Source organism: Gossypium arboreum, chromosome 3, assembly GCF_025698485.1.
Source record: "Gossypium arboreum isolate Shixiya-1 chromosome 3, ASM2569848v2, whole genome shotgun sequence".
Lineage (NCBI taxonomy): Eukaryota > Viridiplantae > Streptophyta > Magnoliopsida > Malvales > Malvaceae > Gossypium > Gossypium arboreum.
This window is the reverse complement of record NC_069072.1, coordinates 127,868,410-127,879,646: the sequence shown is the minus strand read 5'-3', so window position 1 is coordinate 127,879,646 and position 11,237 is coordinate 127,868,410. Positions and strand designations below refer to the sequence as shown.

General features: G+C 32.3%; 1 protein-coding gene across 1 annotated transcript; it reads right to left on the bottom strand.

The window, feature by feature from the left end:
• Positions 1-1,876: 1,876 nt before the first annotated feature.
• LOC108475275 (G-type lectin S-receptor-like serine/threonine-protein kinase At1g34300) lies at positions 1,877-4,632 on the bottom strand. The gene has a single exon (XM_017777247.2). The coding sequence runs from the start codon at positions 4,521-4,523 to the stop codon at positions 1,989-1,991; it is 2,535 nt and encodes an 844-aa protein (XP_017632736.2). The 5' UTR covers positions 4,524-4,632; the 3' UTR covers positions 1,877-1,988.
• Positions 4,633-11,237: the final 6,605 nt, after the last annotated feature.

Sequence of the window (11,237 nt, the reverse complement as noted above, 5' to 3'; positions counted from 1 at the left end):
GTTATTCAAAAGTTTTGGGTTTATATAGCATTCATGACATTTAAATTGATTTTAGAATGTTGAAATATGAATTTTAATTATTTACACATGAAATTTGGTTTTCCTTAAAACTATGTTAGATATCACTTTTTCGCTGCGTTATCATGTAGATGAGATTTAGAAAAAAGATATGCACATAAAACTGGAAAGCATCTTTTGCTAAGTAAACTTTAAAATCCATCATTTTTAGGAAATTATATCTTTTAGTGAAAATGAAATAAAACGTTAGGTTTTTCTTCAAAGGTAGATAAATGCTTTTAAAAGACTGTTTTAAACTCCGAATTTATTTTTTACTTGGCCATCTTGGTGGCTAATATAGCCTTTCGAGTTCGATCGAAACTTCTAGACCAGATTGGGGAAGTTATAGATGTTTTCATATGAAATGTGGTAGCATATGATTAGTTGGACATTCCAACCGTTAGTTTTTAACATTAAAGGACTAAACTGGGAATATCCAATAATGTTAGAGACTAAAATAAGGCCAAAAAAAAAAAAAACTTTAAAAACCAAAGTGAAAAAAACAATATACCTTAAAGACTAAAGCGTGCATTAAGCCTAAAATTTACTGTTTTAGGTTTCTTTTATAGGGTAAGAAAGTTAAAAGTAACATGAAAAAAATTATAAAAATTTGAATTATTAAGGCTTAATCTAGGATTTCATCATTTAACTATACTTGTTTTTCTATGTTTTTTTTTTTTTTTGTCTAACTTGTTTTTCTACTTTAATACCTAAACTTTGTTGTACTTTGCTATGATTTCGTTGCATGTCCCTATTACATACTAGATGAGCCTTTAATGTATGTTAAATAATTTTATTTAATAACTAAAATGCTAAATTTATATTAGTAACATAACAGATTTTAGTAAAAAAATATCAAAATAAAATAAAATATTAGTAATTGATTAATATTTGACATAAAAATTTTATAAATTAAAATTTATATTATTATGTTTTAAGTTCTCTAATTTTGTAACAAAATTTTAAGATATAAGTATAATATATTTTAATTTATACATACAAATAAATTCATGCATTGCACAAAATAAAAAAAAATTAGTATATATTACAAGGTTTTTAATTTTTATTGCCACGTTATAAAAATTTGACATGTGTCAAGGAAAGAAAGTAAGTATTTTTTAGGAAAATTTGCAACATAAACCCTTCCGTCATTCTTATATAATTTTAATGATTTTTTTTTGCAAGTTATACTTTTATAATAAGTCTTTCTAAGTCATTGTAAATTTTAAAAATCTTTCTAATTTTATAATTATTTTTACAAATTAAATGCACTACTAAAATTGAAGTAGCTATTGAAAATATAAATAATGTTACAATAAATTATTTAGTAGTATAATATTTAATTTTAATTAACAATATAAATTCACTAATTAATAATTAAAATTAAGTTAGAAACTATATATAAAAATATAATTTTAGAAAATCTACTATTTTAATATTTATATTTTAAAAATAATTTTAAAATATTGTCAAAAGGTTTAATGATGGATAAAAATATTGTTTATTTCAGATTTTTTTAAATATTCTCTTTGTTTTTAATATTTAGATTTTTCTAATTAGAGGCACAGCCCCATTGATGTATTTGCTAAGGATTTCGTGAGAGAAAATGTTTTTGCTTATATATATTATTTATTTGTTTTTAAAATGGTTACAAGGTTTTTTTTCCTTAAAATTTTGTAATTTGATTTGCTTTCTATTTGGTTTACTCCATTATTGCATTTAAGATTTACTTAGAAAATTAATGCATGCCATCGACCTGTTTTTGTGCCTTGCCGTTACAATGCAATGATGGAGAAATAAAAGATTGAAAGCGATTGACTTTGCTTTCACCTGAAAGATAATGTGTGGTTTGACTATATCCGTGAATTATAACCTTTAATTGTACAATAATAATAATAAGAAGAAGAAGAATGAATTGTCCATTTCTATATTCACTTTGAGCCTAGTAAGGAAGAAGATTCCTTCCCCATTTCCCTCTCTGGTGTTGGAGGCGAAGCTCCTATGTTCATGAATGAAGAAGATGAAGAGGGAGCAGGGGTGGATGCTGCATATGTTTGCAGACCACTCACGTCACTATTTACAGTCATGGTTGTTCCACTGCTCAAGCCTTCAGCAACCAGTTTTGGAGCTGGTGGCCTCTCAATATCGATGACCCCTTCTAACATCTGCACCACTTTTCCCATCAATGGCCTTTGGGACGGTTGTTCCTGTATGCACCAAAAGCTCACCATAATTGCCCTTTCGGCTTCCTCACTATCAACATCTTTTATTCTTTTATCAACAATGGCCTCAGTGTGACCCTTTTCAAACTCCGAATAAGCCCAGAGGGAGAACTTTTTACCGTCTGTTTCCGGTGAGACCTCGAAGTTCCTTCTTCCACTCACTATTTCTAATAAAACCATCCCATAGCTATAAACATCACACTTTGAGGTTATTGGATGATTTGCAAGCCACTCTGGTGCCAAGTATCCTCTAGTCCCTCTGATGCTTGCCAATGACAAGTGCCTATGATCCTTTGGATTCATAAGCTTTGCAAGGCCGAAATCCGACACTTTGGCAGTGTAACCTTCATCCAACAGAATGTTTTCTGGTTTTATATCGCAGTGGATTATGCAGTCTCGACATTCCTCATGAAGGTAGGTGATTCCCCTACCCGTTCCAAGAGCAATGTTGAATCGATTTTCCCAAGTCAACAATTTTTCGGACTGGTCATTCGACGTAAAAAGGAACATGTCAAGTGAACCATTTCTCAAGAATTCATACACTAGTAGCCTGTGACGCCCATCAGAGCAGAACCCCACCAACCTCACCAAATTCAAATGGTGTGTACTGCTAATAGTTGCAACTTCCATCCTGAATTGCATCTCACCCTGCTCGATTCCCTCGAGTTGTTTCACGGCAATCACCATTCTATTAGCCAGTGTTCCTTTGTAAACAACCCCAAAACCACCTTCTCCAAGACTCTCCGAGAACCCCTTTGTAGAATGTTGCAGCTCCTTGTATGAGAACTTCACTGGTGCGCCAGATGCATAATCAACAAGTTCGTATTGAGCTGACATACGCCTTGATTTTTCGCTTCCGCCGTAAAACCAGCACCAAAAACCAGTCACGATTGCAAACAAAGACAAAAGGGTGACCAAAACCACGACGATAATGACCATCGCATGCAACAGCGAATCGTTATCATTCCCGGATGTATCCAAGTAAGATGATGGATTAGGAACCGCTTGTCCACAAACTTTCAAGAAAGAAGTGCTCGGAAGAACCGCACCCTGGTAACCACTAACGAAATCAGTCGTTTTCATATAACAAATCCCACTTCCATCAGCTACTAAAGTGGAACCAATGCAAGAACCACTGACAAGACAATTCATCCTACAAGCTACAGTTCCAACAATGAATGTCTGATCGTTAACCTCTGGAGGATAAGTTAAGAACTTGGTATGTTCTAATTGCAGCATGGTAACATCCCCAGGACAATCCTCAATCTCCACTTTCCTCCTGCATCCTTTTCTACCATCATGTTCATCAACAGGATCAAAATTCTGAGATGGACATCCACAAACCGGATTCGAATCTTTGTAACCGCAAACCCCCATATTGCCGCAGAATCCGTAAACCTGACACTGATCAGTGACAGCCGCCCACGTCGGGGTTATATTCCCACTGCTCTCACTAGTGCTGTAAATTCTCAAATTACCATCATTATCCATCCTCAAAAACCTAAACACATCATCACCTTCACCATAATCAGTACTATATGCCATATTAATCATTCCACGAGCAAACGAAGGATCTAAACCTACCAAAATCCCATTAGACTGCAACATAAACGTAGGTGATGTCAAATTCCCATTGATGGATGAGTTGAACCCTAAACTCCAGTATTCAATAGTGCCATTCCAGTTCAAAGTAAGGTTACCTGATCGACCAAGAGTTAAGGAGTAAGACCCGGAGCGTAAAATCTTACCAACGGTGAAATTCTGTGAAGGAACCAAGGTATCAGTCGGGTTCTGGAACGAGGACCATATTGGAGCACTTTCATTATTGAGGAGCTGAAAGTTGCCTAAATCATCAATAGACGCATGTGAAACACCTCTGTTAGCAGTAGCAGAGTCCCAAACAACGGCACCGGAGCCATTAGTTAAACGGAGGGCTCCATTGGGGAGCAAATTTAAAGTCCCACCAGAGTCGACAACAAGAGAAGCTCCATCACCAGTGCCATTGCTGCCATTACTAGCTGACCATATAATAACATCAACGACATAGTAAGTGATGGCAGCCATAAAAGAAGAGGGAGTAACGGGAACGAAAGAAAGTGAGAAACTGGTATTGGGTGACGACCATGCTTGGTTTCTATTTGAAGCTTTAAGAGTTGAACCTAAAGGTATGATGGTAGAAGATGAAGAAATGGCGAAGAGACAATGGAGGTAAAGGAGAAAAAAGGAAAGCTTAGACATTTTCATTGCAGGGGTTTATTTTCTTTGTTTCATTCTTTTTTAGTCCATTATTGCATTTTAAAGTGACCTGTATCTTGCCTTGCGTTACATGGCAATAATGGAGAAAGAAAGGTGTGAAAGAGATGGTTTCAGCCCCATTTCCGTGGCGGAAAGTTAAAAGACTATTTCTTCAGCAAAGAAAAGTATGGGTCGTCACCTTTCATCACGCCACTCATAACAACATTGAAATTAATACACCCTTCACCATCACTATGACTTTACATTCTGTGACCAAAATATTTTTCTACATTTGTTCAATATTACATACTAATCTTTGCTTAAAAGCCTTCTAGAATTAATTTTTAAAAAATCAAAGAATAATTCACCCCTCAACTTTTAAATTCAAGTTATCTTTCAAAAATTGTCTTTTTCTTATAGCAATTTATAGGATAAACTTAACACCATTGAAAGTAAATGTATTACTTATTAAGTTATTTAAGTTCAATTCAAAATATTCAAGTTCGATTTAATAGTTATCGAGTCAAACTTGACCTTTCAGTCAAGCCAAATTCAAGTCTCGTAATACTTGGTTGATCAAGTTTTAATTTTTATATTATGAAATTACATTTTGACCCTTATGTATAAAAAGAGCTTAAGGTTAAACACAAATAAACTTAATCAAATCTGAGTAAGAAAATTAATAGGTAAACTTAGTTGAACTTAAACTCAAACTCAAACTTAAGAGATTCAATTATATCTCAATAAAATAAAATAAAAAAATTAATGTTGAATTTGAAATAGAATTTAAGTTTACATATCCCTCACTAAAACTTTCAAATAAGAAAAAGGGATTTCAATATTTGTTTTGGTTGCCAATTCCATCAAGTTATGAAGTTTATGGTCAATTATTTAATGGTGACCCTTCATGTGGGGAGAAAATTTCCAAAAACAATTAAATTTTTTAATTGATTGATTACACAGAAAAGTCTTTTTTTTAGGGTAAATTACACCAACAGTCACTCAACTTTAGGGTAGCTAACAAAATAGTCACCTAGGTTTCATTTCAGTCACCTAACTTTTGAAAAATAACAAAACAAATCACTAACGTTATAAAAAGTGACAAAACAACATCGACTAACAGTTTCACATCGTCTTAACAGAACCGCTAATGTGGCAAGTTAACTAGTTGACGTGGCCAGTTAACTTGCCACGTTGGATGAAAAAATTGAAAAAAAAACCCTAAAAATCCCTTTAACAGAGAAGAAGAAGAAGAAGAAAAAGATGAAGAAGCAGCAGTAGCAGCAAAATAAGAAAAGACTCTAAAAAAAAGTATTATTTGCCTAAGTTGGTGGGCTAGAATTTTCATAGAGACTGTAAAAAAGAAGCAGTAGTAACAGAAGAAGAAGAGACTGTAAAAAAAAATGTCTTATTTGCCTAATTTGTTGAAATCCTAGAATTTTCATAGAGACAGGTAAAGATTCATCCCCATATACAATACTCAGCTCATCCATTTCATGCCCATATACAATACTCAGTGGGAGAGTGATCTTAAAAAATTTCATGCCCTCCAAAATGGAAACAGTACCCAGACTGAAGACTCAAAAGTTGATCGGAGATCGTCATATTTGTCTGCTTATGCCTTAGCCGGTGTTGGTATCAGATGGTGCAATGTTACTGCAAGGATAACAGCAGCTGGGCTAGGATCCTTGACTCGATGAGACCCTGTTTTCCTCAGACTGAAATTTCAGTTTGCTCCAATTAGTATTAAGTTCTGCAATGGCCATGGAAGGTGTCGTATCAGTCTCGTCGAGATCACAAGCAAGATCACACCCATCATGATAAATAACCTGCAATCAAAAAATTTTTAGGTAAATTGTTGTTTTAGCAGTCTCATCCAAACTTATTTTTTCTTTTTATTTCAAACAAGAAAAATACGATACAAGTGGCAAACCACAAGAGAGAACGTTCGACGCAGAAATTGTGTAAAGAATAGAATGAGCACTATATACCACCCAAGTAGAAGAGAAAGACGAGCAACTGGTTCTGAAGGTAACCGTTCAGTAGAAGAAGAAGAGAATCATCCCCATATACGATACTCAATTCATCCATTTTCATAGAGACATGGAGTTTCAATGGCAAAGAATCAGACCCCACCAACTTAGGCAAATAATCCTTTTTTTTTACAGTCTTTTCTTATTTTGCTACTACTGCTGCTACTGCTTCTTTTTCTTCTTCTTCTTCTTCTTCTTCTTCTTCTTCTCTATTAAAGGGCTTTTTTAGGGTTTTTTTTTTCAATTTTTTCATCCAACGTGGCAAGTTAACTGGCCACGTCAGCCAGTTAACTTGCCACATCAGCGGTTCTGTTAAGACAGTAATAGAAATTGTTAGTCAGTGACTGTTTTGTCACTTTTTTATAACGTTAGTGATTGTTTTGTTATTTTTCAAAAGTTAGGTGACTGAAATGAAACCTAGGTGACTATTTTGTTAGCTACCCTAAAGTTGAGAGACTGTTGGTGTAATTTACCCTTTTTTTAATACATTATTAATATATATATATATATATATATATATATACATATAATACTTTTAGTGTTTACTAGGTTAAGGTTGAGATTTCAGATTCTTAAATATTTAAGTTTGAATCTCGTCATGCACAATTGTAAATGTGTCTTCGGTTTAGAGGTGAATCTATAAAGTTTTTAGAAAGGGTCAAAATTGAATTATAAATTTTGAGATATCAAATATAGATTTTATCATGTATTAATTTAAAATTTTATAATTTTTAAAAGGATTAAATAAAATTTTTACATTTTTGAAAGGGTAAAAGCATAATTTTCCTATATTAATTTATAATGAACTAGAATTGAAGTTTTCAAGCTTACCCATGGATCTATTTCAGTCCCATCATATATGTCATGAATGAGTTTTGTCCGAATCCTTTATAGTTTTACCCAATTTTTCTAATTCTTCGTTCTTTGTACTTTAAGTTGATTTTATTTTATGTTGCAGTTACTCAAATACATAATTGTATTAGTACTCTATTTATAATAGTAAACTTTTCAAAATTATTTCTATATTTTACCATGCGGAATATGATACAAAATCAGTAATTTTATATTGAATAGTGGGGATAAAAAATAAATTAAAAGATTTCAAAATATTTTTCTATTTTTAATTATAAAATACGAAAAACTTATAAAATTTCAAAAACAATACAAAAGGACTTCAGAGTATATTAATTTTGTGATTTTTATTTCTTTTACTGTTAAAATTTTGTGGGCAGTTAAAATATTTTAACGCCTTCTCTTATTATTATTTTATTTTATTTTATTTTAATTATTAATTTTAGGATAAAAGTTAATTTTGAATTTTGATAATTTTTTTAACTCGGTTCCCAATTTTTTTTGTCTTAATATTTTTTCAATTTTGATCTTTATAATAATCTAGTATTTTGGTTATGTCACGTCATAATTTAATTTTTTATTAAAAATATATTCTTTTATGCAACAACATGATATAATATTAGAATATCATCGCATAAATTAAAATTTTAAAAAATATTTAAACTAAAAAATTTAAAAACTAGTTTTTAAAAATTATTAAATTTATAGACTAAATGTTAATTTTATCCCTTAATTTTATGCCATTATCATATTTGAAATGATGAGTTTTATTATAATTTTGTATCTTATATTTTGATTTGTTAGATGCAGACATTTTTCTTCAAGATTTTTTCATTTGTTGTTTTTGTCTTTATATTCATCTGAATTTTCGAATAAATTGATTTTATTCAATTTCGTATCAACATGAAATTTAGTCTTCAATTATTGAGCTTCTATGATTTTTATTTTTCCAGCCGATAATGGTGGAAGACGACCTACCTTTGATTATTCTTCTTATATACCTCGTCTTGATTTAATTTATTAACCCAACGCAAGACATAAATATGTGGCCACATGTTATTATGATTTTCCTTTTTTAAGTTATAATACTTTGTATGATAAATCGAGCAATCAATACATCAATTTAAATTTTGGATCTTTGAATTCAGATAAACTTAATTCAATGAGATCTTTTTACTCACATTTTTTTCCCATCAAGAGTGTTTTATAGAATTCTTGGACTCCCAAATTTGGAGTAAGATTGAATGTGCCCCTCTTCCGTAAATGTACAAATAGAATAACCTATTTATACATAATGGTAAAAGGATCCCCTATGATCATCAATCGTAGAAATAAATAGAAAAAGGAAGAGATATTTTAATTCTTACAAACTTGATCTTGCTACCCTTGGCAACAAACATGTTTGAACCATTTCATCAAGTATGTGTTTGGATAATTCAAAGTTTTTCATGTTGCTTGTCTCGATCACAATAATGGCAATAATGAAGTACGATATTTCGCTGTTGGATCGCAACACCAGATTCATGTTGTGGCAGGTAAAGATACAGGCAGTTTCTACACAGATGGATTTGAAGGATGCCCTACCAGGGTTAGATAAGATGCCTTCGACATTGATGCCTAAAAAGAATAAGCGTAAAGATCGAAAGGCTTAAACAAGAGGTATGGTCTGGTACTCCTGCTGATTACTCTAATTTGAAGATTTTTGGGTGTCTTGCTATGCTCATTTTGATAATGGTAAATTGGAACCTAGATCTATTAAGTGTGTTTTTCTTGGATATAAAGCTGGTGTTAAAGGGTATAAGTTATGGTGTCCTGAAAATAGAAATGCTGTGATTAGCAGAAATGTTCTTTTTGATGAAACTACTATGCTGTTTAACTTATCTCTTAAAGACTCTTCCAATAAAGACCAATAGAAATCAAACACACATGTGAAGCAGGTGGAGCTTCAGATTGATCCAGGATCTACAACAGAGTCTACTACTAAGGTTAGTATAGAAACTCAAAGAAGAGTTGCTTCTTCACCATAGTCAGCATCACAATAATTTGTTGCCAAGAACAAACCTAAAAGAGAAATTAAAGCTCCAAAAAGGTTCGTCGAGGCTGATCTAGTTGCTTATGCTTTAAATGTAGCTGAACATATAGATGCAAATGAAGAGCCATTTACTTATTCTAAGGCAGTTAGCTGTAAAGATTCAGGAAAGTGGATGATTTCTATGCAAGAAGAGATGGAATCACCCCGTAAGAATAGAATATGGGACTTAATGATAACATATTAATTTGCATGATATTTTGGGTTTAATTCGGTTTATTTCTGAATTGATCCTGCTAAATTAGTACTTTTATGTTTTAATCTTGTCAAGGATGCAATTGGAATTCTAAGAGACAAAAATGAGCAAAAAATGACCAAATGGAAACACAATCAATAAAAATGAGGCTGAATAGAAAATGTGGAGAAAAAGCCAATGACTTATTAGAATTTTTGACTTTGTAAAAGCCAAAAATAGAAAAAAATTCTTATTTTATTTTTATTTATTTTATTTTATTTTGATTTTATGTTAAATTAGTTAAGGCCAAAAATAACAAATTCTATGGATATAAACAGGGCCTTAATGTTCTTTGGAAAATCATCACTTAATTCTACATTCCTACTTCAATTTGGAATTGAATTATTCTCTTTTGTCTTTCAAATTGGTGTAAGCATACTGCTACTTTCATTTGCATTTTTCTTGCTTTTACAAAATTGAGCTAATTTCTTTCCAAGTCCTTTCTGTTCTTTTCTTCACCATATCATCAAACCACCTTTCAAAGTTTACAAAACATGAATAATTTCATGCTTCACTAAATTCTATAGCTTTAGGTCGTTGTTCTTTTTGGTCGGGAATCGTGAGATACGAATCCGTGCTAAAAATCCTTCTAATCGGTATTCATTTTTTCCTCAATATCGGGATAGACCAATCATCCCTTAAAGTTAAACTCGATTTCAAGTCAAAGTGCACGTTAGGTTGGAGTCATGTTTGCTGACAGTTGGAGAAACGAGTCAGTCGTGCTATATTCGGATCTCCAAGAACAAATCAAGGAAGAAGTGATCGGGTTTAACTGACCCACGCGGTTGATGCCATTAATTCAAGTTAGGTTCTTCAGAACGCAAGGCTGCCGGAATCTTGAATTAGGAACTCGTGTATCTCGATTAGATAATTGGTAATGGTTGGTTTACAGGTCGTACTGGGACCAGCTACAAGAGGAAGAATTGGTGGTAGGATGCTCTTAATTGCTATAACCAACTTATCGTTGAAGGAGAAGATTAATTTTCGAGGATTGATTCTTGATACAGAATTTACCGAGTCTAAGGCTAAGGCTTATTATTTCTGTTTGCAAAGTCTGAATTTATTTCCCGAACTAAATTTATTTCTAGTATTATTTAATTGTTTATTTACATTGATAGATTATTTACTTTATAAACATTCTCAAAACCACTCAATTACTTGTTTATTTTTGTTGTTGGTATGTTTGGAGTCATGGGCACGACTCTTGCCACGACCTTTGACACAACAAACATTCTGTTCATAAGTAAACACGGAAGTTGATTACAACATCCAATCCATGTGGACTCGACCCTACTACCACTCTTTACTATAATTTAGAGTTATTTTTGTAGGAATTATTTTTTGGTGGTTTCGACGCCCATCAAATTTTGGCGTCGTTGCCAGGGATAGGAGATATTTTTCTAATTTTTGTTTGTTTACCTTATGACTAGATCAGAACCGAGAACTCTAGAGTTCGAACAGAAAATTGAGAAATTAGCCCGACAATTGCCGAAAAAAATCATTCGATGTGGTAA